The sequence below is a fragment of the Pogona vitticeps genome, chromosome 1 (genome assembly GCF_051106095.1).
Source record: "Pogona vitticeps strain Pit_001003342236 chromosome 1, PviZW2.1, whole genome shotgun sequence".
In the NCBI taxonomy this organism is placed as follows: domain Eukaryota; kingdom Metazoa; phylum Chordata; class Lepidosauria; order Squamata; family Agamidae; genus Pogona; species Pogona vitticeps.
Genome location: NC_135783.1, coordinates 230,963,183 through 230,989,410, shown reverse-complemented (window position 1 = coordinate 230,989,410; position 26,228 = coordinate 230,963,183). Strand labels below are relative to the sequence as shown.

At 41.1% G+C, this 26,228-nt stretch overlaps 2 protein-coding genes and 1 long non-coding RNA gene across 3 annotated transcripts in view; all 3 read right to left on the bottom strand.

Annotated features, from left to right (window-relative positions):
* Positions 1-12,238, bottom strand: part of MUC13 (mucin 13, cell surface associated) — a 45,148-nt gene extending 32,910 nt beyond the window's left edge. The window contains exons 1-7 of the mRNA XM_078387061.1: positions 12,145-12,238; positions 11,036-11,083; positions 10,067-10,108; positions 2,887-2,934; positions 1,924-1,965; positions 815-862; positions 36-74 (exon numbers count right to left, since the gene is read on the bottom strand). Coding sequence (XP_078243187.1) covers positions 36-74; positions 815-862; positions 1,924-1,965; positions 2,887-2,934; positions 10,067-10,108; positions 11,036-11,083; positions 12,145-12,238 — 361 coding nt within the window. The remainder of the gene's footprint in view (positions 1-35; positions 75-814; positions 863-1,923; positions 1,966-2,886; positions 2,935-10,066; positions 10,109-11,035; positions 11,084-12,144) is intronic.
* Positions 12,239-14,220: 1,982 nt separating this feature from the next.
* Positions 14,221-17,317, bottom strand: LOC144589487 (uncharacterized). The gene is made up of 4 exons (XR_013545635.1): positions 17,266-17,317; positions 16,297-16,338; positions 15,188-15,235; positions 14,221-14,262 (listed from the first exon to the last, which is right to left on the bottom strand). It is a non-coding gene; the product is annotated as an uncharacterized LOC144589487 (long non-coding RNA).
* A 1,040-nt stretch (positions 17,318-18,357) lies between these two features.
* On the bottom strand, positions 18,358-25,979 carry LOC144587210 (uncharacterized). The gene is made up of 9 exons (XM_078387048.1): positions 25,946-25,979; positions 25,569-25,616; positions 24,601-24,642; positions 23,492-23,539; positions 22,525-22,566; positions 21,415-21,462; positions 20,450-20,491; positions 19,341-19,388; positions 18,358-18,416 (listed from the first exon to the last, which is right to left on the bottom strand). Exons 1-9 carry the CDS (start codon positions 25,977-25,979, stop codon positions 18,358-18,360), a joined length of 411 nt encoding a protein of 136 aa, XP_078243174.1.
* Between the last annotated feature and the right edge of the window lie 249 nt (positions 25,980-26,228).

Sequence of the window (26,228 nt, the reverse complement as noted above, 5' to 3'; positions counted from 1 at the left end):
ATCGTTCAGCACCTGATACTTAAGAGATTGCTCACCTGTGGTGGGAGTGGAAGGGGGAGTTGTCGTAGTGCTTCCTGTTACATTAAAATAAAAATGAAGAACTTACTCAGTTCACAGGAGATGGGGGGCATGACAAAACCAAAAAGAAATGAAATTTAGCCTAAGCTTTCTATGTGCATTCATAAGGATAAATTAAAGTGTGAGATGAGGTCATTGTGTCAATTGTATCGAATTTTCTCTTATTACCAAGGTGTAAATTTGATTCAGAATTTAAATGCTGACTTACTCTTCCAAGGATGAGAACAAACCATTGCTTTACTTCCATGGGACTAAGTTCAAAGACAGGTATTCGAATTTTAGAAATTCCAAGTCTCTTGAGGAGCACATAGTTCAGAAAACCTTTGCTTTGGAAACAAGCAGGCCAGTCTTATCACACAAGTGGGAGAGACAGGTTTTCTAGGGGTTCTGCTCCATCAGAAGTCCAGATCCAGTCTACTGAATGTTCATTACGTGTTCCATGATCTTACAAAACTACAGCCTGCTTTGCTGGCATTTTGCACCACGTAGCCTTGATAATCCCGTTTGTTACAGAGCAGATGCTAACGGTTTTCCCTACAGTAGCCCTTCAAAAGAATGTGTATGTTGCCCTTCTAGCATATTCGATGGAGAAACATCCATCTTTCAGGACTACAGTACTTCTTACTCTCTAATTTTTTAAAAAACTTGTTTTCTAGACAAAATATTCAACATTGACATCTGTTGGTGGCCTACAGCATTAGATTGTCCAGCACCTGATACTTAAGAGATTGCTCACCTGTGGTGGTAGTGGTAGGAGTAGTTGTCGAAATCGTAGTGCTTTCTGCTGTATTAAATAAAAATGAAGAAGTTACTTAGTTCAAAAGAGATGGTGGGCATGACCAAACCGAAAAGAAATGTAATTCAGCCTAGGCTTTCGAAGTAGTTTCATAAGGATAAATTAAAGTGTCAGAAGAGGAAATTGTATCAATTGTATCAAAGTTCCAGTGGGAAACAAGTGATACATATGTGTCAGGGTTTAAATGCTGTATGCCTCTTCCAAGGAGGGGAATAAACCATTGCCTCACTCATGGGGGAGTCAGCTTTTCTGTGGACCTTAATATCTGAACCATTCCATTTCCCCATTCCAACCAACATCAACTTCTCAATTCTTACACGCTGATCTCATTTCTTTGCCCCGTTCTTGCATAGCCATGAACAGAAATGTTCAAAATTAATGAATCTTTGGAACTTGAAATACCCTGGCATAGCTCTTTCACTTTATGCATTTCAATCCTCTCTGTCTGATCATCTTCCATTTTTGTAAACATGTATTTAAACACATCTATCTGAGAGTGTCCTTATGGCATCAAAACAGGGAAATACGAAGGATAGCTAAGTGGTTTAAGCGGCTGACTGTAGAGCCTGAGGCTGAGAGGTTGATTCCCTACTGTGCCTCTTCATCAGGGGCTGGAATCTATGATCCACTGGGTCCCTTCCAGCTCTGCAGTTCTCACACTGTTAAACGTAACTTCTTTCGCAGAGGACAAGACACTGATTTTCTAGCAGTTCTGATTTGTGACGAGTCGAGATCCATTCTATCGAAAGTTTTTGCTTAACCTTTCAGAAAGAAACTCTGCTTTGCTGACCATCTGAACCCCGTGGCATGCAAAAATTGGTTTCTTACACTCCTGGTTCTGACTGTTTGCCGCACAACAAAGAATCATTTCTACGTTGCCATTTTAGGTTATTTGATGGAGAACCATCCATCTTTCAGGACTACAGTGCTTCTTACACCCTAACAGTTTTTTTCACCTTGTTTTCTAGACAAAATATCAAGCCTTGACATCTATTGGTGGCCTACAGCATTAGATCATCCAGCACCTGATACTTTAACAGATTGCTCACCTGTGGTGGTAGTGGTAGGGGGAATTGTCGTAGTGCTTCCTTCTGCATTAAATTAAAAATGAAGAAGTTACTTAGTTCAAAAGAGATGGTGGGCATGATCAAACCAAAAAGAAATGAAATTGAGCCTAAGCTTTCTACGTAGGTTCATAAGTACAAAGTGTGAGATGAGGTAATTATATCAATTGTATCAAATTTTCTCTTATTACCAAGGTGTAAATTGGTTTCAGAATGTAAATGCTGCCTTACTCTTCCAAGGATGGGAAGAAATCATTGCTTTACTTCCAGGGGATTAAGTGCAAAGACAGGTATTTGAATTTTAGGCATTTCTCTTTCTTGGGCATGAACATGATGCTAGGGAATGTCAGCTTCCTTATATCTTTGATCTTATATCATTTTTTTTCTTCCAATGTAGCCTAGGCACGAAAAACAAAGATAAAATGAAGGAGAATGTGTAATTTGAACCTAACGGCCACCTGCGGAGTTCCGAGATGGCAGCAAAAGTGGGAACTGCAAAGGAAATCTCTTGAGGAGCAGATGGTTCAGAAAGCCTTTGGTTTGGAAACAAGCAGGCCAGTCTTATCACACAAGTGGGAGACGCAGGTTTTCTAGGGGTTCTGCTCTATCAGAAGTCCAGATCCAGTCTACTGAATGTTCATTACGTGTTCCATGATCTTACAAAACTACAGCCTGCTTTGCTGGCGTTTTGCAGCACGTGGCCTTGATAATCCGGTTTGTTACGCAGCAGATGCTAACGGTTTTCCCTACAGTAGCCCTTCAAAAGAATGTGTATGTTGCCCTTCTAGCGTATTCGATGGAGAAACATCCATCTTTCAGGACTACAGTACTTCTTACTGTCTAATTTTTTAAAAAACTTGTTTTCTAGACAAAATATTCAACATTGACATCTGTTGGTGGCCTACAGCATTAGATTGTCCAGCACCTGATACTTAAGAGATTGCTCACCTGTGGTGGTAGTGGTAGGAGTAGTTGTCGAAATTGTCGTGCTTTCTGCTGTATTAAATAAAAATGAAGAAGTTACTTAGTTCAAAAGAGATGGTGGGCATGAACAAACCAAAAAAAAATGTAATTCAGCCTAGGCTTTCGAAGTAGTTTCATAAGGATAAATTAAAGTGTCAGAAGAGGTAATTGTATCAATTGTATCAAAGTTCCAGTGGGAAACAAGTTATACATATGTGCCAGGGTTTAAATGCTGTATGCCTCTTCCAAGGAGGGGAATAAACCATTGCCTCACTCATGGGGGAGTCAGCTTTTCTGTGGACCTTAATATCTGAACCATTCCATTTCCCCATTCCAACCAACATCAACTTCTCAATTCTTACACGCTGATCTCATTTCTTTGCCCCGTTCTTGCATAGCCATGAACAAAAATGTTCAAAATTAATGAATCTTTGGAACTTGAAATTCCCTGGCATAGCTCCTTCACCTTATGCATTTCAATCCTCTCTATCTGATCATCTTCCATTTTTGTAAACATTTATCTAAACACTGTGATGAGATGGGTTTTTGAGTTAAAATCTTTTAAAGGCATATGGGTTTTGTAATTATGAAGTGAGCCAGAGAGGTTCCATTTTGTTTCTTTGTATATAGTATCTGTGCTATTCTGACAAGTTGTTTTCTAGGCGAGCCGAGAGAATGTTATTCTGAAAGCCTGAGAAAGGACTCTGTGTGATTAGATAGATGGGAATTGTTGTGACTCTTTGAGAAACCACCGTAACCCAAATAACATCTGGTGTGTATGAGAAAGAAGTCATGTGATGTAACAGGACTGTTTGCCTAGTAACGAACTCTGATTGGATGACATCGTGGGAAGGTGCATTAAGCCCTTGCCAGTTACTCTTGAAAAAGGAACTTTTTGCCTATAGACATTGTCTTTCCAAGACCGACCTTTCAGTCATTCGTGACCTACTCTTCAGCCATTTGGGACTGGTGGCCTACCTACATGGACTGGTTTCTATGCTTTGCTGGATTACTTTTAGACTTATGGGATTTTTCCTAAGGACTGTGCATGGACTATTTTCTATGGACTGTTCTATGGAATATTCTTTATGAACTCCTTTTCTTGGAATACTCCATATGGACTATGCTCTTGTAATTTTGTAAGGACTATGGTATATTTACTGGATTTTTCTTTTCTAAGGACTATGGGACATATAAGGGATTTTTACTTTGGTTAAGGGATTTTTATTCTATAGTATCACTGAGGACTATAGCCTTGTTATGACCTACATGGATTATTTGGTTTTTACTAATGATTTCTTGTTCTGGAACTGTTTTGATTCTTTTTAATGTCTTTTTGTATTTTTAATAAGGTTTTTGAACTCTTTTATATTTTTCATGTTTTCTTTACCTCACTACATCTTTGTAACTAAACAGCACAATGCTAGTTTATTTGTTTTGGCTTAATTTGGCTCTGATATTTAGTAACATGCTTTTTCTTTAATAAAATAAAGATTATAAAACTCATGTGGTTTCCTGAACAGTACACTTGCCATAGGGTCATCTGAGAGTGCTGCCTCGGCCTAGCTTACTTAGAGTCCTGTCAGTGGTGCAAGTTAAGTCTAAGGACTACAAAGCCCACTTGACCTTTTCACAATAATATCTGAGAGTACCAGGGTGTTCTTATGTGGCAGACCTGCGAGAAGGAGTGTTGTATCATGGCTAGCTGAATTTGGACTCTTTCAGCCCATTTTAGCATGTGCAAACTCCTGATTGCTCTCTGTCCAAGCTTACACGTGTGTTTTCGAACCCGTGTTTGTGACATGGTGGCAGCGGTGGGATGGACCACGTGCTGGGTTTTGTAGTACCTCAGGATGACCAATTTTTGTTCTATCTGGCAGCTTGAGTGACTCTGATCCACAAGCTAAGTTTTGGTTGCAGTGGGACACTGAGGCTTCAAGGAGCTAGGTGCTTCCCTGGGTGTAAACAGTAGTTTCCTAAGAAACGCTGTTTGCCAGCAGTTAGATCTAAAGGCTGTGGTGAGAGGTGTTAAATCTTCAGGCTGTGGTAATGTGTGTTAGAATCTGGGGTGCTCTTTTAAGAAAGAGATTCCCAGTGGAACAAGCAAACTGTTAGGAAACAATTGGATTTAATCAGTAGGCATGTGCAGGTTGTTACAACGTTGTAGTGAAGAAATTCCAAGATGCATGTCCTTTATTTTTGGAGTGCTTGCACCCAAGTTGAGCAGGTCATTTCACAATCTTAGGATTGCATAAATGACTCTGACTACCTTGTTCTGGAACTTGCATCCAGGTATTTTGTTTTTGTTTTTGGCCTAAGCGTACTCCTATAATCTTAGGATTTGCCGGAGCACCTGGCCGTGTTCCAGCCTAGCTCTGGGTCTCCCAATATGATTTTAGGATCTGTCAGGAGTACCTAGTTGCATCTGGCTTGGCCTAGAGTCATGCCCTATGATCTCAGAATCTGTCGGGATGACCTGATCTTAGAGGTATCTATCTGCACCCAGTTCAGTCATTAATCATCTCTGTAACTTTAGGGTTCACAGAGTGATCACAGTTTTTCTTTTCTCTTCCTTTTGGATTTTTCAGTATTTTGGTTTTGGCAGCTGTCTGTCCTCTCACAGACCTTAGGGTCACAGAGGGACAGCAGTTGGTCAGAAGTGCAGAGGAGATTTTTAAATTTTTTCTCTCCTTTTTGTTTGTTTTTGCTGACCTAGCCTAGGCTAGATTGCCAGCAGAAGATGGAGGAGCAAAACCAGTCGAAAACCGTGGATATACTCTTGGAAGTGGCTTCGGGATTTTTCGAGCAAGCCAAGCAGAAAATTAGGGACAGAGATTGCCTGATACGGGAGCTTTACCATGAAAACATGCTTCTAAAACGTTTTTTAAGCACAGAACCTGGCTTGATGCAAAGGTTTTTCCAAGCTCAGCAGGGTTCCTTTGGGGATTACTGCAATGAGACGCGCCAAACAATTGGGAGCGACCCTAAGATGCAAGATGCTGGTGTGGAAAGAGTTAACGAGGCCCAGTGGAATTCTAATGAGCATTCCAGAGGAGACAGCGATTTATCGCCTGTCCAAACAAAGGATTTACAGGCCCTGGAGCCGCGCGCAGAGAAAGGAATGCAGGAGAAAGTTCCCCGAGAAGCTGTGTCCTTGAGGAAATTAACATCGGACGACGCAAGGGAAAACTGCAGTGCTCCAGAGAATTGCAGTGCATTGAAATTCAGCTCAGCACCAACCTCAGCTCTTTTCCAGAGCACAGGACAGGTGAGAAGTTCTGAAATAATTCGGGATGAGACTATGGGTTTGCTAGAAGAGAGAGAGCAAGGGATTTTCCAAAGTAATAAAGCAATTGCTGGGACTGAGAGCTTAGAAGCAACAGTAGTTCATGGGGGAGTGAAATACCGGGATGATGAAATAGAGACTCAGCTTAATTCTTCGCTAGGACTTGTGTCAGCAGATCTTGATGCATGTCAGATCTCAAACAACCCCCCTTCTCTTAGCCCAGAGGGAACAGCGAAATCAGACACTGTTAGGTTGACAGGGACCCCGTGTACTTCATGGCAGTTCGGAAGTAAAGAAATTTACCAAGGGGGTGGCCTACTCAAGGTACCGGAAAAGTCAGCTGAGGAAGCTGGAGGAGTGAAGGTGTTCTCAGAGTCTTTGCCAAGTGTTTTAGTGGTTGATAGTGGAGCGGTTTTGCAGCATGGACTTTCACATTGTGGCAATAGTACAAGTGACTGTGTAAACTTGGTTAAAGATACAAAGCTGCATTTGAACCTGTCAGATGGTGAGACTGTTTCCAACACAACCAATGTAGGGGGAAGCGCTAACTTTTTGGGATTACAAAGTACTGATGTTTCTCCAGAGACTGAAATCATGTCTGGAAGCTTTGGCCCAGTACCACAGTTAATCTTCTCAGAAAGATCTTTAGAAAGAAAGGCGGAGGTTTGGGACCATTCTTATTTTCAACAGCCTATTTTCCAAGGAAGTGGTGAGAATGTTGATACTGTTTCTGAGGCTATGCAGAGTACTCCCGAGGGAACTTGGATGCAACAGCGGCCTCTTGTGACCAAACCTGATAGCACAGCTAATTCAGCAATACATGTGTCCAGGGGTGTGGCATTTCTGGACCAAGGTGTGGAAGGCATTGATCAATTTAGCCAAGGACAGATATTGGAGTCTGTGTTAGCTAATCCTAAAGTGGAATTGGATTTTAGCCAGTTAAATAAGTTCCCGGAGACTGAAACAATCTCTACGATCAATGTTGAGATGTTGGTAGAAATTGTTGCAAACGCTGAATACATTTCTGTGATTGGAATAAAAGGAGGGCTTTATCAGATTTTAATTAAAGAGGAACATCGCCCTTATACATCATTTACTTGCCCTCAGGGAATTTACCAACTCAGAAAACTAGCATCTGGAATGGAAAATACCTATGTTACTTTTCAGAAATTGGTTGATGAATTGTTTGGTGATTTATATTATGTGGTTGGCTATGTAGGAAACTTTGTAATTTACAGCCCTGATCCAATTCAAGTGTCCTTATGGCATCAAAACAGGGAAATACAAAGGATAGCTAAGTGGTTTAAGCGGCTGACTGTAGAGCCTGAGGCTGAGAGGTTGATTCCCTACTGTGGTTCTGCATCAGGGGCTGGAATCTATGATCCACTGGGTCCCTTCCAGCTCTGCAGTTCTCACACTGTTAAACGTAACTTCTTTCGCAGAGGACAAGACACCGATTTTCTAGTGGTTCTGATTTGTGACGAGTCGAGATCCATTCTATCGAAAGTTTTTGCTTAACCTTTCAGAAAGAAACTCTGCTTTGCTGACCATCTGAACCCCGTGGCATGCAAAAATTGGTTTCTTACACTCCTGGTTCTCACTGTTTGCTGCAGAACAAAGAATCATCTGTACGTTGCTATTCTAGGTTATTTGATGGAGAACCATCCATCTTTCAGGGCTACAGTGCTTCTTACTCTCTAATTGTTTTTTTCACCTTGATTTCTAGACAAAATATCAAGCATTGACATCTATTGGTGGCCTACAGAATGAGATCGTCCAGCACCTGATACTTAAACAGATTGCTCACCTGTGGTGGTAGTGGTAGGGGGAATTGTCGTAGTGCTTCCTTCTGCATTAAAATAAAAATGAAGAAGTTACTTAGTTCAAAAGAGATGGTGGGCATGACCAAACCAAAAAGAAATGAAATTGAGCCTAAGCTTTCTACGTAGGTTCATAAGTACAAAGTGTGAGATGAGGTAATTGTATCAATTGTATTAAATTTTCTCTTATTACCAAGGTGTAAATTGGTTTCAGAATTTAAATGCTGCCTTACTCTTCCAAGGATGCTAAGAAATCATTGCTTTACTTCCAGGGGACTAAGTGCAAAGACAGGTATTTGAATTTTAGGCACTTCTCTTTCTTGCGCATGAAAATGATGCTAGGGAATGTCAGCTTCCCTATATCTTTAATCTTATATCATTTTTTTCTTCCAATGTAGCATAGGCATGAAAAACAAAAGACAAAATGAAGGAGAATGTGTAACTTGAACCTAACGGCCACCTGTGGAGTTCCGAGATGGCACCAAAAGTGGGAACTGCAAAGGAAATCTCTTGAGGAGCAGATGGTTCAGAAAGCCTTTGGTTTGGAAACAAGCAGGCCAGTCTTATCACACAAGTGGGAGACGCAGGTTTTCTAGGGGTTCTGCTCCATCAGAAGTCCAGATCCAGTCTACTGAATGTTCATTACGTGTTCCATGATCTTACAAAACTACAGCCTGCTTTGCTGGCGTTTTGCACCACGTGGCCTTGATAATCCGGTTTGTTACGCAGCAGATGCTAACGGTTTTCCCTACTGTAGCCCTTCAAAGGAAAGTGTATGTTGCCCTTCTAGCGTATTCGATGGAGAAACATCCATCTTTCAGGACTACAGTACTTCTTACTCCCTAAATTTTTTAAAAACTTGTTTTCTAGACAAAATATCCAACACTGACATCTATTGGTGGCCGACAGCATTAGATCGTCCAGCACCTCATACTTAAGAGATTGCTCACCTGTGGTGGTAGTGGTAGGAGTAATTGTCGAAGTTGTAGTGCTTTCCGCTATATTAAATAAAAATGAATAAGTTACGTAGTTCAAAAGAGATGGTGGGCATGACCAAACCGAAAAGAAATGTAATTCAGCCTAGGCTTTCCACGTAGTATCATAAGGCTAAATTAAAGTGTGAGAAGAGGTAATTGTATCAATTGTATCAAAGTTCCAGTGGGAAACAAGTGATACATATGTGTCAGGGTTTAAATGCTGTATGCCTCTTCCAAGGAGGGGAATAAAACATTGCCTCAGTCATGGGGGAGTCAGCTTTTCTGTGGACCTTAATATCTGAACCATTCCATTTCCCCATTCCAACCAACATTAACTTCTCAATTCTTACACGCTGATCTCATTTCTTTGCCCCGTTCTTGCATAGCCATGAACAGAAATGTTCAAAATTAATGAATCTTTGGAACTTGAAATTCCCTGGCATAGCTCTTTCACCTTATGCATTTCAATCCTCTCTATCTGATCATCTTCCATTTTTGTAAACATGTATCTAAACACATCTATCTGAGAGTGTCATTATGGCATCAAAACAGGGAAATACGAAGGATAGCTCAACGGTTTAGGCGGCTGACTGCAGAGCCTGAGGCTGAGAGGTTGATTCCCTACTGTGCCTCTTCATCAGGGGCTGGAATCTATGATCCACTGGGTCCCTTCCAGCTCTGCAGTTCTCACACTGTTAAACGTAACTTCTTTCGCAGAGGACAAGACACTGATTTTCTAGCGGTTCTGATTTGTGACGAGTCGAGATCCATTCTATCGAAAGTTTCTGCTTAATCTTTCAGAAAGAAACTCTGCTTTGCTGACCTTCTGAACCCTGTGGCATTCAAAATTTGGTTTCTTACACTCCTGGTTCTCACTGTTTGCCGCACAACAAAGAATCAACTGTACGTTGCCATTTTAGGTTATTTGATGGAGAACCATCCATCTTTCAGGGCTACAGTGCTTCTTACTCTCTAATTGTTTTTTTCACCTTGTTTTCTAGACAAAATATCAAGCATTGACATCTATTGGTGGCCTACAACATTAGATCGTCCAGCCCCTGATACTTAAAGAGATTGCTCACCTGTGGTGGTAGTGGTAGGAGGAATTGTCGTAGTGCTTCCTGCTGCGTTAAAATAAAAATGAAGAACTTACTCAGTTCACAAGAGATGGTGGGCATGACCAAATTGAAAATAAATGAAATTGAGCCTAAGCTTTCTACGTAGGTTCATAAGTATAAACTAAAGTGTGAGATGAGGTCATTGTGTCCATTGTCTCAAATTTACTCTTATTACCAAGGTTTACATTTGTTTCAGAATTTAAAGGCTCTCTTACTCTTCCAAGGATGGGAAGAAATCATTGCTTTACTTCCAGGGGACTAAGTTCAAAGACAGGTATTCAAATTTTAGGCATTTCTCTTTCTTGGGCATGAAAATGATGCTAGGGAATGTCAGCTTCCCTATATCTTTGATCTTATATCATTTTTTTCTTCCAATGTAGCCTAGGCATGAAAAACAAAAGATAAAATGAAGGAGAATGTGTACCTTGAACCTAACGGCCACCTGCGGAGTTCCGAGATGGCAGCAAAAGTGGGAACTGCAGAGGAAGTCTCTTGAGGAGCAGATGGTTCAGAAAGCCTTTGGTTTGGAAACAAGCAGGCCAGTCTTATCACACAAGTGGGAGACGCAGGTTTTCTAGGGGTTCTGCTCTATCAGAAGTCCAGATCCAGTCTACTGAATGTTCATTACGTCTTTCATCATCTTACAAAACTACAGCCTGCTTTGCTGGCGTTTTGCAGCACGTGGCCTTGATAATCCGGTTTGTTATGCAGCAGATGCTAACGGTTTTCCCTACAGTAGCCCTTCAAAAGAATGTGTATGTTGCCCTTCTAGCGTATTCGATGCAGAACCATCCATCTTTCAGGACTACAGTACTTCTTCGTTCCTAGTTTTTTAAAAAGACTTGTTTTCTAGACAAAATATCAAGCATTGACATCTGTTGGTGGCCTACAGCATTAGATTGTCCAGCACCTGATACTTAAGAGATTGCTCACCTGTGGTGGTAGTGGTAGGAGTAGTTGTCGAAATCGTAGTGCTTTCTGCTGTATTAAATAAAAATGAAGAAGTTATTTAGTTCAAAAGAGATGGTGGGCATGACCAAACCGAAAAGAAATGTAATCGAGCCTAGGCTTTCCACGTAGTTTCATAAGGACGAATTAAAGTGTGAGAAGAGGTAATTGTATCAATTGTATCAAAGTTCCAGTGGGAAACAAGTTATACAGATGTGTCAGGGTTTAAATGCTGTATGCCTCTTCCAAGGAGGGGAATAAACCATTGGCTCACTCATGGGGGAGTCAGCTTTTCTGTGGACCTAAATATCTGAACCATTCCATTTCCCCATTCCAACCAACATCAACTTCTCAATTCTTACACGCTGATCTCATTTCTTTGCCCTGTTCTTGCATAGCCATGAAAAAAAATGTTCAAAATTAATGAATCTTTGGAACTTGAAATTCCCTGGCATAGCTCCTTCACCTTATGCATTTCAATCCTCTCTATCTGATCATCTTCCATTTTTGTAAACATTTATCTAAACACATCTATCTGAGAGTGTCCTTATGGCATCAAAACAGGGAAATCCGAAGGATAGCTCAATGGTTTAGGCGGCTGACTGCAGAGCCTGAGGCTGAGAGGTTGATTCCCTTCTGTGCCTCTGCATCAGGGGCTGGACTCTATGATCCACTGGGTCCCTTCCAGCTCTGCAGTTCTCACACTGTTAAACGTAACTTCTTTCGCAGAGGACAAGACACTGATTTTCTAGCTGTTCTGATTTGTGACGAGTCGAGATCCATTCTATGGAAAGTTTTTGCTTAACCTTTCAGAAAGAAACTCTGCTTTGCTGACCTTCTGAACCCCGTGGCATGCAAAATTTGGTTTCTCACACTCCTGGTTCTGACTGTTTGCCGCACAACAAAGAATCATCTGTATGTTTGCATTCTAGGTTATTTGATGGAGAACCATCCATCTTTCAGGACTACAGTGCTTCTTCATCCCTAACAGTTTTTTTCACCTTGTTCTCTAGACAAAATATCAAGCATTGACATCTATCGGTGGCCTACAACATTAGGTCGTCCAGCACCTGATACTTAAAGAGATTGCTCACCTGTGGTGGTAGTGGTAGGAGGAATTGTCGTAGTGCTTCCTGCTGCATTAAAAAAAATGAAGAACTTACTCAGTTCACAAGAGATGGTGGGCATGACCAAATTGAAAAGAAATGAAATTGAGCCTAAGCTTTCTACGTAGGTTCATAAGTATAAACTAAAGTGTGAGATGAGGTCATTGTGTCCATTGTCTCAAATTTACTCTTATTACCAAGGTTTACATTTGTTTCAGAATTTAAAGGCTCTCTTACTCTTCCAAGGATGGGAAGAAATCATTGCTTTACTTCCAGGGGACTAAGTTCAAAGACAGGTATTCAAATTTTAGGCATTTCTCTTTCTTGGGCATGAAAATGATGCTAGGGAATGTCAGCTTCCCTATATCTTTGATCTTATATCATTTTTTTCTTCCAATGTAGCCTAGGCATGAAAACCAAAAGATAAAATGAAGGAGAATGTGTACCTTGAACCTAACGGCCACCTGCGGAGTTCCGAGATGGCAGCAAAAGTGGGAACTGCAGAGGAAGTCTCTTGAGGAGCAGATGGTTCAGAAAGCCTTTGGTTTGGAAACAAGCAGGCCAGTCTTATCACACAAGTGGGAGACGCAGGTTTTCTAGGGGTTCTGCTCTATCAGAAGTCCAGATCCAGTCTACTGAATGTTCATTACGTCTTTCATCATCTTACAAAACTACAGCCTGCTTTGCTGGCGTTTTGCACCACGTGGCCTTGATAATCCGGTTTGTTACGCAGCAGATGCTAACGGTTTTCCCTACAGTAGCCCTTCAAAAGAATGTGTATGTTGCCCTTCTAGCGTATTCGATGGAGAAACATCCATCTTTCAGGACTACAGTACTTCTTACTGTCTAATTTTTTAAAAAACTTGTTTTCTAGACAAAATATTCAACATTGACATCTGTTGGTGGCCTACAGCATTAGATTGTCCAGCACCTGATACTTAAGAGATTGCTCACCTGTGGTGGTAGTGGTAGGAGTAGTTGTCGAAATCGTAGTGCTTTCTGCTGTATTAAATAAAAATGAAGAAGTTACTTAGTTCAAAAGAGATGGTGGGCATGAACAAACCAAAAAAAAATGTAATTCAGCCTAGGCTTTCGAAGTAGTTTCATAAGGATAAATTAAAGTGTCAGAAGAGGTAATTGTATCAATTGTATCAAAGTTCCAGTGGGAAACAAGTTATACATATGTGCCAGGGTTTAAATGCTGTATGCCTCTTCCAAGGAGGGGAATAAACCATTGCCTCACTCATGGGGGAGTCAGCTTTTCTGTGGACCTTAATATCTGAACCATTCCATTTCCCCATTCCAACCAACATCAACTTCTCAATTCTTACACGCTGATCTCATTTCTTTGCCCCGTTCTTGCATAGCCATGAACAAAAATGTTCAAAATTAATGAATCTTTGGAACTTGAAATTCCCTGGCATAGCTCCTTCACCTTATGCATTTCAATCCTCTCTATCTGATCATCTTCCATTTTTGTAAACATTTATCTAAACACATCTATCTGAGAGTGTCCTTATGGCATCAAAACAGGGAAATACGGAGGATAGCTCAACGGTTTAGGCGGCTGACTGCAGAGCCTGAGGCTGAGAGGTTGATTCCCTTCTGTGCCTCTGCATCAGGGGCTGGACTCTATGATCCACTGGGTCCCTTCCAGCTCTGCAGTTCTCACACTGTTAAACGTAACTTCTTTCGCAGAGGACAAGACACTGATTTTCTAGCGGTTCTGAATTGTGACGAGTCGAGATCCATTCTATCGAAAGTTTGTGCTTAACCTTTGAGAAAGAAACTCTGCTTTGCTGACCTTCTGAACCCCGTGGCATGCAAAATTTGGTTTCTCACACTCCTGGTTCTGACTGTTTGCCGCACAACAAAGAATCATCTGTATGTTTGCATTCTAGGTTATTTGATGGAGAACCATCCATCTTTCAGGACTACAGTGCTTCTTCATCCCTAACAGTTTTTTTTCACCTTGTTCTCTAGACAAAATATCAAGCATTGACATCTATCGGTGGCCTACAACATTAGGTCGTCCAGCACCTGATACTTAAAGAGATTGCTCACCTGTGGTGGTAGTGGTAGGAGGAATTGTCGTAGTGCTTCCTGCTGCATTAAAAAAAATGAAGAACTTACTCAGTTCACAAGAGATGGTGGGCATGACCAAATTGAAAATAAATGAAATTGAGCCTAAGCTTTCTACGTAGGTTCATAAGTATAAACTAAAGTGTGAGATGAGGTCATTGTGTCCATTGTCTCAAATTTACTCTTATTACCAAGGTTTACATTTGTTTCAGAATTTAAAGGCTCTCTTACTCTTCCAAGGATGGTAAGAAATCATTGCTTTACTTCCAGGGGACTAAGTTCAAAGACAGGTATTCAAATTTTAGGCATTTCTCTTTCTTGGGCATGAAAATGATGCTAGGGAATGTCAGCTTCCCTATATCTTTGATCTTATATCATTTTTTTCTTCCAATGTAGCCTAGGCATGAAAACCAAAAGATAAAATGAAGGAGAATGTGTACCTTGAACCTAACGGCCACCTGCGGAGTTCCGAGATGGCAGCAAAAGTGGGAACTGCAGAGGAAGTCTCTTGAGGAGCAGATGGTTCAGAAAGCCTTTGGTTTGGAAACAAGCAGGCCAGTCTTATCACACAAGTGGGAGACGCAGGTTTTCTAGGGGTTCTGCTCTATCAGAAGTCCAGATCCAGTCTACTGAATGTTCATTACGTCTTTCATCATCTTACAAAACTACAGCCTGCTTTGCTGGCGTTTTGCAGCACGTGGCCTTGATAATCCGGTTTGTTATGCAGCAGATGCTAACGGTTTTCCCTACAGTAGCCCTTCAAAAGAATGTGTATGTTGCCCTTCTAGCGTATTCGATGCAGAACCATCCATCTTTCAGGACTACAGTACTTCTTCGTTCCTAGTTTTTTAAAAAGACTTGTTTTCTAGACAAAATATCAAGCATTGACATCTGTTGGTGGCCTACAGCATTAGATTGTCCAGCACCTGATACTTAAGAGATTGCTCACCTGTGGTGGTAGTGGTAGGAGTAGTTGTCGAAATTGTAGTGCTTTCTGCTGTATTAAATAAAATTGAAGAAGTTATTTAGTTCAAAAGAGATGGTGGGCATGACCAAACCGAAAAGAAATGTAATCGAGCCTAGGCTTTCCACGTAGTTTCATAAGGACGAATTAAAGTGTGAGAAGAGGTAATTGTATCAATTGTATCAAAGTTCCAGTGGGAAACAAGTTATACAGATGTGTCAGGGTTTAAATGCTGTATGCCTCTTCCAAGGAGGGGAATAAACCATTGCCTCACTCATGGGGGAGTCAGTTTTTCTGTGGACCTAAATATCTGAACCATTCCATTTCCCCATTCCAACCAACATCAACTTCTCAATTCTTACACACTGATCTCATTTCTTTGCCCCGTTCTTGCATAGCCATGAACAAAAATGTTCAAAATTAATGAATCTTTGGAACTTGAAATTCCCTGGCATAGCTCCTTCACCTTATGCATTTCAATCCTCTCTATGTGATCATCTTCCATTTTTGTAAACATTTATCTAAACACATCTATCTGAGAGTGTCCTTATGGCATCAAAACAGGGAAATACGAAGCATAGCTCAATGGTTTAGGCGGCTGAGTGCAGAGCCTGAGGCTGAGAGGTTGATTCCCTACTGTGCCTCTGCATCAGGGGCTGGAATCTATGATCCACTGGGTCCCTTCCAGCTCTGCCGTTCTCACACTGTTAAACGTAACTTCTTTCGCAGAGGACAAGACACTGATTTTCTAGCAGTTCTGATTTGTGACGAGTCGAGATCCATTCTATCGAAAGTTTTTGCTTAACCTTTCAGAAAGAAACTCTGCTTTGCTGACGTTCTGAACCCCGTGGCATTCAAATTTTGGTTTCTTACACTCCTGTTTCTGACTGTTTGCCGCACAACAAAGAATCATCTGTATGTTGCCATTCTAGGTTATTTGATGGAGAACCATCCATCTTTCAGGGCTACAGTGCTTCTTACTCTCTAATTGTTTTTTTCACCTTGTTTTCTAGACAAAATATCAAGCATTGACATCTATTGGTGGCCTACAACATTAGATCGTCCAGCCCCTGATACTTAAAGAGATTGCTCACCTGTGGTGGTAGTGGTAGGAGGAATTGTCGTAGTGCTTCCTGCTGCGTTAAAATAAAAATGAAGAACTTACTCAGTTCACAAGAGATGGTGGGCATGACCAAATTGAAAATAAATGAAATTGAGCCTAAGCTTTCTACGTAGGTTCATAAGTATAAACTAAAGTGTGAGATGAGGTCATTGTGTCCATTGTCTCAAATTTACTCTTATTACCAAGGTTTACATTTGTTTCAGAATTTAAAGGCTCTCTTACTCTTCCAAGGATGGGAAGAAATCATTGCTTTACTTCCAGGGGACTAAGTTCAAAGACAGGTATTCAAATTTTAGGCATTTCTCTTTCTTGGGCATGAAAATGATGCTAGGGAATGTCAGCTTCCCTATATCTTTGATCTTATATCATTTTTTTCTTCCAATGTAGCCTAGGCATGAAAAACAAAAGATAAAATGAAGGAGAATGTGTACCTTGAACCTAACGGCCACCTGCGGAGTTCCGAGATGGCAGCAAAAGTGGGAACTGCAGAGGAAGTCTCTTGAGGAGCAGATGGTTCAGAAAGCCTTTGGTTTGGAAACAAGCAGGCCAGTCTTATCACACAAGTGGGAGACGCAGGTTTTCTAGGGGTTCTGCTCTATCAGAAGTCCAGATCCAGTCTACTGAATGTTCATTACGTCTTTCATCATCTTACAAAACTACAGCCTGCTTTGCTGGCGTTTTGCAGCACGTGGCCTTGATAATCCGGTTTGTTATGCAGCAGATGCTAACGGTTTTCCCTACAGTAGCCCTTCAAAAGAATGTGTATGTTGCCCTTCTAGCGTATTCGATGCAGAACCATCCATCTTTCAGGACTACAGTACTTCTTCGTTCCTAGTTTTTTAAAAAGACTTGTTTTCTAGACAAAATATCAAGCATTGACATCTGTTGGTGGCCTACAGCATTAGATTGTCCAGCACCTGATACTTAAGAGATTGCTCACCTGTGGTGGTAGTGGTAGGAGTAGTTGTCGAAATTGTAGTGCTTTCTGCTGTATTAAATAAAAATGAAGAAGTTATTTAGTTCAAAAGAGATGGTGGGCATGACCAAACCGAAAAGAAATGTAATCGAGCCTAGGCTTTCCACGTAGTTTCATAAGGACGAATTAAAGTGTGAGAAGAGGTAATTGTATCAATTGTATCAAAGTTCCAGTGGGAAACAAGTTATACAGATGTGTCAGGGTTTAAATGCTGTATGCCTCTTCCAAGGAGGGGAATAAACCATTGGCTCACTCATGGGGGAGTCAGCTTTTCTGTGGACCTAAATATCTGAACCATTCCATTTCCCCATTCCAACCAACATCAACTTCTCAATTCTTACACGCTGATCTCATTTCTTTGCCCTGTTCTTGCATAGCCATGAAAAAAAATGTTCAAAATTAATGAATCTTTGGAACTTGAAATTCCCTGGCATAGCTCCTTCACCTTATGCATTTCAATCCTCTCTATGTGATCATCTTCCATTTTTGTAAACATTTATCTAAACACATCTATCTGAGAGTGTCCTTATGGCATCAAAACAGGGAAATCCGAAGGATAGCTCAATGGTTTAGGCGGCTGACTGCAGAGCCTGAGGCTGAGAGGTTGATTCCCTTCTGTGCCTCTGCATCAGGGGCTGGACTCTATGATCCACTGGGTCCCTTCCAGCTCTGCAGTTCTCACACTGTTAAACGTAACTTCTTTCGCAGAGGACAAGACACTGATTTTCTAGCTGTTCTGATTTGTGACGAGTCGAGATCCATTCTATGGAAAGTTTTTGCTTAACCTTTCAGAAAGAAACTCTGCTTTGCTGACCTTCTGAACCCCGTGGCATGCAAAATTTGGTTTCTCACACTCCTGGTTCTGACTGTTTGCCGCACAACAAAGAATCATCTGTATGTTTGCATTCTAGGTTATTTGATGGAGAACCATCCATCTTTCAGGACTACAGTGCTTCTTCATCCCTAACAGTTTTTTTCACCTTGTTCTCTAGACAAAATATCAAGCATTGACATCTATCGGTGGCCTACAACATTAGGTCGTCCAGCACCTGATACTTAAAGAGATTGCTCACCTGTGGTGGTAGTGGTAGGAGGAATTGTCGTAGTGCTTCCTGCTGCATTAAAAAAAATGAAGAACTTACTCAGTTCACAAGAGATGGTGGGCATGACCAAATTGAAAATAAATGAAATTGAGCCTAAGCTTTCTACGTAGGTTCATAAGTATAAACTAAAGTGTGAGATGAGGTCATTGTGTCCATTGTCTCAAATTTACTCTTATTACCAAGGTTTACATTTGTTTCAGAATTTAAAGGCTCTCTTACTCTTCCAAGGATGGGAAGAAATCATTGCTTTACTTCCAGGGGACTAAGTTCAAAGACAGGTATTCAAATTTTAGGCATTTCTCTTTCTTGGGCATGAAAATGATGCTAGGGAATGTCAGCTTCCCTATATCTTTGATCTTATATCATTTTTTTCTTCCAATGTAGCCTAGGCATGAAAACCAAAAGATAAAATGAAGGAGAATGTGTACCTTGAACCTAACGGCCACCTGCGGAGTTCCGAGATGGCAGCAAAAGTGGGAACTGCAGAGGAAGTCTCTTGAGGAGCAGATGGTTCAGAAAGCCTTTGGTTTGGAAACAAGCAGGCCAGTCTTATCACACAAGTGGGAGACGCAGGTTTTCTAGGGGTTCTGCTCTATCAGAAGTCCAGATCCAGTCTACTGAATGTTCATTACGTCTTTCATCATCTTACAAAACTACAGCCTGCTTTGCTGGCGTTTTGCACCACGTGGCCTTGATAATCCGGTTTGTTACGCAGCAGATGCTAACGGTTTTCCCTACAGTAGCCCTTCAAAAGAATGTGTATGTTGCCCTTCTAGCGTATTCAATGCAGAACCATCCATCTTTCAGGACTACAGTACTTATTACTCCCTAATTTTTTAAAAAACATGTTTTCTAGACAAAATATTCATCATTGACATCTGTTGGTGGCCTACAGCATTAGATCGTCCAGCACCTGATACTTAAGAGATTGCTCACCTGTGGTGGTAGTGGTAGGAGTAGTTGTCGAAATTGTAGTGCTTTCTGCTGTATTAAATAAAAATGAAGAAGTTACTTAGTTCAAAAGAGATGGTGGGCATGACTAAACCAAAAAGAAATGTAATTCCGCCTAGGCTCTCCGCGTAGTTTCATAAGGATGAATTAAAGTGTGAGAAGAGGTAATTGTATCAATTGTATCAAAGTTCCAGTGGGAAACAAGTTATCCATATGTGTCTGGGTTTAAATGCTGTATGCCTCTTCCAAGGAGGGGAATAAACCATTGGCTCACTCATGGGGGAGTCAGCTTTTCTGTGGACCTAAATATCTGAACCATTCCATTTCCCCATTCCAACCAACATCAACTTCTCAATTCTTACACGCTGATCTCATTTCTTTGCCCCGTTCTTGCATAGCCATGAAAAAAAATGTTCAAAATTAATGAATCTTTGGAACTTGAAATTCCCTGGCATAGCTCCTTCACCTTATGCATTTCAATCCTCTCTATCTGATCATCTTCCATATTTGTAAACATTTATCTAAACACATCTATCTGAGAGTGTCCTTATGGCATCAAAACAGGGAAATACGGAGGATAGCTCAATGGTTTAGGCGGCTGACTACAGAGCCTGAGGCTGAGAGGTTGATTCCCTTCTGTGCCTCTGCATCAGGGGCTGGACTCTATGATCCACTGGGTCCCTTCCAGCTCTGCAGTTCTCACACTGTTAAACGTAACTTCTTTCGCAGAGGACAAGACACTGATTTTCTAGCTGTTCTGATTTGTGACGAGTCGAGATCCATTCTATGGAAAGTTTTTGCTTAACCTTTCAGAAAGAAACTCTGCTTTGCTGACCTTCTGAACCCCGTGGCATGCAAAATTTGGTTTCTCACACTCCTGGTTCTGACTGTTTGCCGCACAACAAAGAATCATCTGTATGTTGCCATTCTACTTTATTTGATGGAGAACCATCCATCTTTCAGGACTACAGTGCTTCTTCATCCCTAACAGTTTTTTTCACCTTGTTCTCTAGACAAAATATCAAGCATTGACATCTATCGGTGGCCTACAACATTAGGTCGTCCAGCACCTGATACTTAAAGAGATTGCTCACCTGTGGTGGTAGTGGTAGGAGGAATTGTCGTAGTGCTTCCTGCTGCATTAAAAAAAATGAAGAACTTACTCAGTTCACAAGAGATGGTGGGCATGACCAAATTGAAAAGAAATGAAATTGAGCCTAAGCTTTCTACGTAGGTTCATAAGTATAAACTAAAGTGTGAGATGAGGTCATTGTGTCCATTGTCTCAAATTTACTCTTATTACCAAGGTTTACATTTGTTTCAGAATTTAAAGGCTCTCTTACTCTTCCAAGGATGGTAAGAAATCATTGCTTTACTTCCAGGGGACTAAGTTCAAAGACAGGTATTCAAATTTTAGGCATTTCTCTTTCTTGGGCATGAAAATGATGCTAGGGAATGTCAGCTTCCCTATATCTTTGATCTTATATCATTTTCTTCTTCCAATGTAGCCTAGGCATGAAAACCAAAAGATAAAATGAAGGAGAATGTGTACCTTGAACCTAACGGCCACCTGCGGAGTTCCGAGATGGCAGCAAAAGTGGGAACTGCAGAGGAAGTCTCTTGAGGAGCAGATGGTTCAGAAAGCCTTTGGTTTGGAAACAAGCAGGCCAGTCTTATCACACAAGTGGGAGACGCAGGTTTTCTAGGGGTTCTGCTCTATCAGAAGTCCAGATCCAGTCTACTGAATGTTCATTACGTCTTTCATCATCTTACAAAACTACAGCCTGCTTTGCTGGCGTTTTGCACCACGTGGCCTTGATAATCCGGTTTGTTACGCAGCAGATGCTAACGGTTTTCCCTATAGTAGCCCTTCAAAAGAATGTGTATGTTGCCCTTTTAGCGTATTCGATGCAGAACCATCCATCTTTCAGGACTACAGTACTTATTACTCCCTAATATTTTTAAAACTTGTTTTCTAGACAAAATATCAAGCATTGACATCTGTTGGTGGCCTACAGCATTAGATCGTCCAGCACCTGATACTTAAGAGATTGCTCACCTGTGGTGGTAGTGGTAGGAGTAGTTGTCGAAATTGTCGTGCTTTCTGCTGTATTATAAAAAAAATGAAGAAGTTACTTAGTTCAAAAGAGATGGTGGGCATGACCAAACCGACAAGAAATGTAATTCCGCCTAGGCTTTCCGCGTAGTTTCATAAGGATGAATTAAAATGTGAGAAGAGGTAATTGTATCAATTGTATCAAAGTTCCAGTGGGAAACAAGTTATCCATATGTGTCTGGGTTTAAATGCTGTATGCCTCTTCCGAGGAGGGGAATAAACCATTGGCTCACTCATGGGGGAGTCAGCTTTTCTGTGGACCTAAATATCTGAACCATTCCATTTCCCCATTCCAACCAACATCAACTTCTCAATTCTTACACACTGATCTCATTTCTTTGCCCCGTTCTTGCATAACCATGAAAAAATATGTTCAAAATTAATGAATCTTTGGAACTTGAAATTCCCTGGCATAGCTCCTTCACCTTATGCATTTCAATCCTCTCTATCTGATCATCTTCCATTTTTGTAAACATTTATCTAAACACATCTATCTGAGAGTGTCCTTATGGCATCAAAACAGGGAAATACGGAGGATAGCTCAACGGTTTAGGCGGCTGACTGCAGAGCCTGAGGCTGAGAGGTTGATTCCCTTCTGTGCCTCTGCATCAGGGGCTGGACTCTATGATCCACTGGGTCCCTTCCAGCTCTGCAGTTCTCACACTGTTAAACGTAACTTCTTTCGCAGAGGACAAGACACTGATTTTCTAGCGGTTCTGAATTGTGACGAGTCGAGATCCATTCTATCGAAAGTTTGTGCTTAACCTTTGAGAAAGAAACTCTGCTTTGCTGACCTTCTGAACCCCGTGGCATGCAAAATTTGGTTTCTCACACTCCTGGTTCTGACTGTTTGCCGCACAACAAAGAATCATCTGTATGTTTGCATTCTAGGTTATTTGATGGAGAACCATCCATCTTTCAGGACTACAGTGCTTCTTCATCCCTAACAGTTTTTTTCACCTTGTTCTCTAGACAAAATATCAAGCATTGACATCTATCGGTGGCCTACAACATTAGGTCGTCCAGCACCTGATACTTAAAGAGATTGCTCACCTGTGGTGGTAGTGGTAGGAGGAATTGTCGTAGTGCTTCCTGCTGCATTAAAAAAAATGAAGAACTTACTCAGTTCACAAGAGATGGTGGGCATGACCAAATTGAAAATAAATGAAATTGAGCCTAAGCTTTCTACGTAGGTTCATAAGTATAAACTAAAGTGTGAGATGAGGTCATTGTGTCCATTGTCTCAAATTTACTCTTATTACCAAGGTTTACATTTGTTTCAGAATTTAAAGGCTCTCTTACTCTTCCAAGGATGGTAAGAAATCATTGCTTTACTTCCAGGGGACTAAGTTCAAAGACAGGTATTCAAATTTTAGGCATTTCTCTTTCTTGGGCATGAAAATGATGCTAGGGAATGTCAGCTTCCCTATATCTTTGATCTTATATCATTTTTTTCTTCCAATGTAGCCTAGGCATGAAAACCAAAAGATAAAATGAAGGAGAATGTGTACCTTGAACCTAACGGCCACCTGCGGAGTTCCGAGATGGCAGCAAAAGTGGGAACTGCAGAGGAAGTCTCTTGAGGAGCAGATGGTTCAGAAAGCCTTTGGTTTGGAAACAAGCAGGCCAGTCTTATCACACAAGTGGGAGACGCAGGTTTTCTAGGGGTTCTGCTCTATCAGAAGTCCAGATCCAGTCTACTGAATGTTCATTACGTCTTTCATCATCTTACAAAACTACAGCCTGCTTTGCTGGCGTTTTGCAGCACGTGGCCTTGATAATCCGGTTTGTTATGCAGCAGATGCTAACGGTTTTCCCTACAGTAGCCCTTCAAAAGAATGTGTATGTTGCCCTTCTAGCGTATTCGATGCAGAACCATCCATCTTTCAGGACTACAGTACTTCTTCGTTCCTAGTTTTTTAAAAAGACTTGTTTTCTAGACAAAATATCAAGCATTGACATCTGTTGGTGGCCTACAGCATTAGATTGTCCAGCACCTGATACTTAAGAGATTGCTCACCTGTGGTGGTAGTGGTAGGAGTAGTTGTCGAAATTGTAGTGCTTTCTGCTGTATTAAATAAAAATGAAGAAGTTATTTAGTTCAAAAGAGATGGTGGGCATGACCAAACCGAAAAGAAATGTAATCGAGCCTAGGCTTTCCACGTAGTTTCATAAGGACGAATTAAAGTGTGAGAAGAGGTAATTGTATCAATTGTATCAAAGTTCCAGTGGGAAACAAGTTATACAGATGTGTCAGGGTTTAAATGCTGTATGCCTCTTCCAAGGAGGGGAATAAACCATTGCCTCACTCATGGGGGAGTCAGTTTTTCTGTGGACCTAAATATCTGAACCATTCCATTTCCCCATTCCAACCAACATCAACTTCTCAATTCTTACACACTGATCTCATTTCTTTGCCCCGTTCTTGCATAGCCATGAACAAAAATGTTCAAAATTAATGAATCTTTGGAACTTGAAATTCCCTGGCATAGCTCCTTCACCTTATGCATTTCAATCCTCTCTATGTGATCATCTTCCATTTTTGTAAACATTTATCTAAACACATCTATCTGAGAGTGTCCTTATGGCATCAAAACAGGGAAATACGAAGCATAGCTCAATGGTTTAAGCGGCTGAGTGCAGAGCCTGAGGCTGAGAGGTTGATTCCCTACTGTGCCTCTGCATCAGGGGCTGGAATCTATGATCCACTGGGTCCCTTCCAGCTCTGCCGTTCTCACACTGTTAAACGTAACTTCTTTCGCAGAGGACAAGACACTGATTTTCTAGCAGTTCTGATTTGTGACGAGTCGAGATCCATTCTATCGAAAGTTTTTGCTTAACCTTTCAGAAAGAAACTCTGCTTTGCTGACGTTCTGAACCCCGTGGCATTCAAATTTTGGTTTCTTACACTCCTGTTTCTGACTGTTTGCCGCACAACAAAGAATCATCTGTATGTTGCCATTCTAGGTTATTTGATGGAGAACCATCCATCTTTCAGGGCTACAGTGCTTCTTACTCTCTAATTGTTTCTTTCACCTTGTTTTCTAGACAAAATATCAAGCATTGACATCTATTGGTGGCCTACAACATTAGATCGTCCAGCCCCTGATACTTAAAGAGATTGCTCACCTGTGGTGGTAGTGGTAGGAGGAATTGTCGTAGTGCTTCCTGCTGCGTTAAAATAAAAATGAAGAACTTACTCAGTTCACAAGAGATGGTGGGCATGACCAAATTGAAAATAAATGAAATTGAGCCTGAGCTTTCTACGTAGATTCATAAGCATAAACTAAAGTATGAGATGAGGTCATTGTGTCCATTGTCTCAAATTTACTCTTATTACCAAGGAGTAAATTTGTTTCAGAATTTAAAGGCTCTCTTACTCTTCCAAGGTTGGGAAGAAATCATTGCTTTACTTCCAGGGGACTAAGTTCAAAGACAGGTATTCAAATTTTAGGCATTTCTCTTTCTTGGGCATGAAAATGATGCTAGGGAATGTCAGCTTCCCTATATCTTTGATCTTATATCATTTTTTTCTTCCAATGTAGCCTAGGCATGAAAACCAAAAGATAAAATGAAGGAGAATGTGTACCTTGAACCTAACGGCCACCTGCGGAGTTCCAAGATGGCAGCAAAAGTGGGAACTGCAGAGGAAGTCTCTTGAGGAGCAGATGGTTCAGAAAGCCTTTGGTTTGGAAACAAGCAGGCCAGTCTTATCACACAAGTGGGAGACGCAGGTTTTCTAGGGGTTCTGCTCTATCAGAAGTCCAGATCCAGTCTACTGAATGTTCATTACGTCTTTCATCATCTTACAAAACTACAGCCTGCTTTGCTGGCGTTTTGCAGCACGTGGCCTTGATAATCCGGTTTGTTACGCAGCAGATGCTAACGGTTTTCCCTACAGTAGCCCTTCAAAAGAATGTGTATGTTGCCCTTCTAGCGTATTCAATGCAGAACCATCCATCTTTCAGGACTACAGTACTTATTACTCCCTAATTTTTTAAAAAACATGTTTTCTAGACAAAATATTCATCATTGACATCTGTTGGTGGCCTACAGCATTAGATCGTCCAGCACCTGATACTTAAGAGATTGCTCACCTGTGGTGGTAGTGGTAGGAGTAGTTGTCGAAATTGTAGTGCTTTCTGCTGTATTAAATAAAAATGAAGAAGTTACTTAGTTCAAAAGAGATGGTGGGCATGACTAAACCAAAAAGAAATGTAATTCCGCCTAGGCTCTCCGCGTAGTTTCATAAGGATGAATTAAAGTGTGAGAAGAGGTAATTGTATCAATTGTATCAAAGTTCCAGTGGGAAACAAGTTATCCATATGTGTCTGGGTTTAAATGCTGTATGCCTCTTCCAAGGAGGGGAATAAACCATTGGCTCACTCATGGGGGAGTCAGCTTTTCTGTGGACCTAAATATCTGAACCATTCCATTTCCCCATTCCAACCAACATCAACTTCTCAATTCTTACACGCTGATCTCATTTCTTTGCCCCGTTCTTGCATAGCCATGAAAAAAAATGTTCAAAATTAATGAATCTTTGGAACTTGAAATTCCCTGGCATAGCTCCTTCACCTTATGCATTTCAATCCTCTCTATCTGATCATCTTCCATATTTGTAAACATTTATCTAAACACATCTATCTGAGAGTGTCCTTATGGCATCAAAACAGGGAAATCCGAAGGATAGCTCAATGGTTTAGGCGGCTGACTGCAGAGCCTGAGGCTGAGAGGTTGATTCCCTTCTGTGCCTC

Excerpts from the sequence above, each read along its gene's own strand:
- LOC144587210 (XM_078387048.1), bottom strand. The coding sequence starts at position 25,979 with ATGCAAGAACGGGGCAAAGAAATGAGATCAGCGT. Across the intron at positions 25,617-25,945 it reads CAAAGAAATGAGATCAGCGT|CAGAAAGCACTACAATTTCG; the intron begins GTAAGAATTGAG and ends TATTTAATACAG. Across the intron at positions 24,643-25,568 it reads TCCTACCACTACCACCACAG|CAGGAAGCACTACGACAATT; the intron begins GTGAGCAATCTC and ends ATTTTAACGCAG.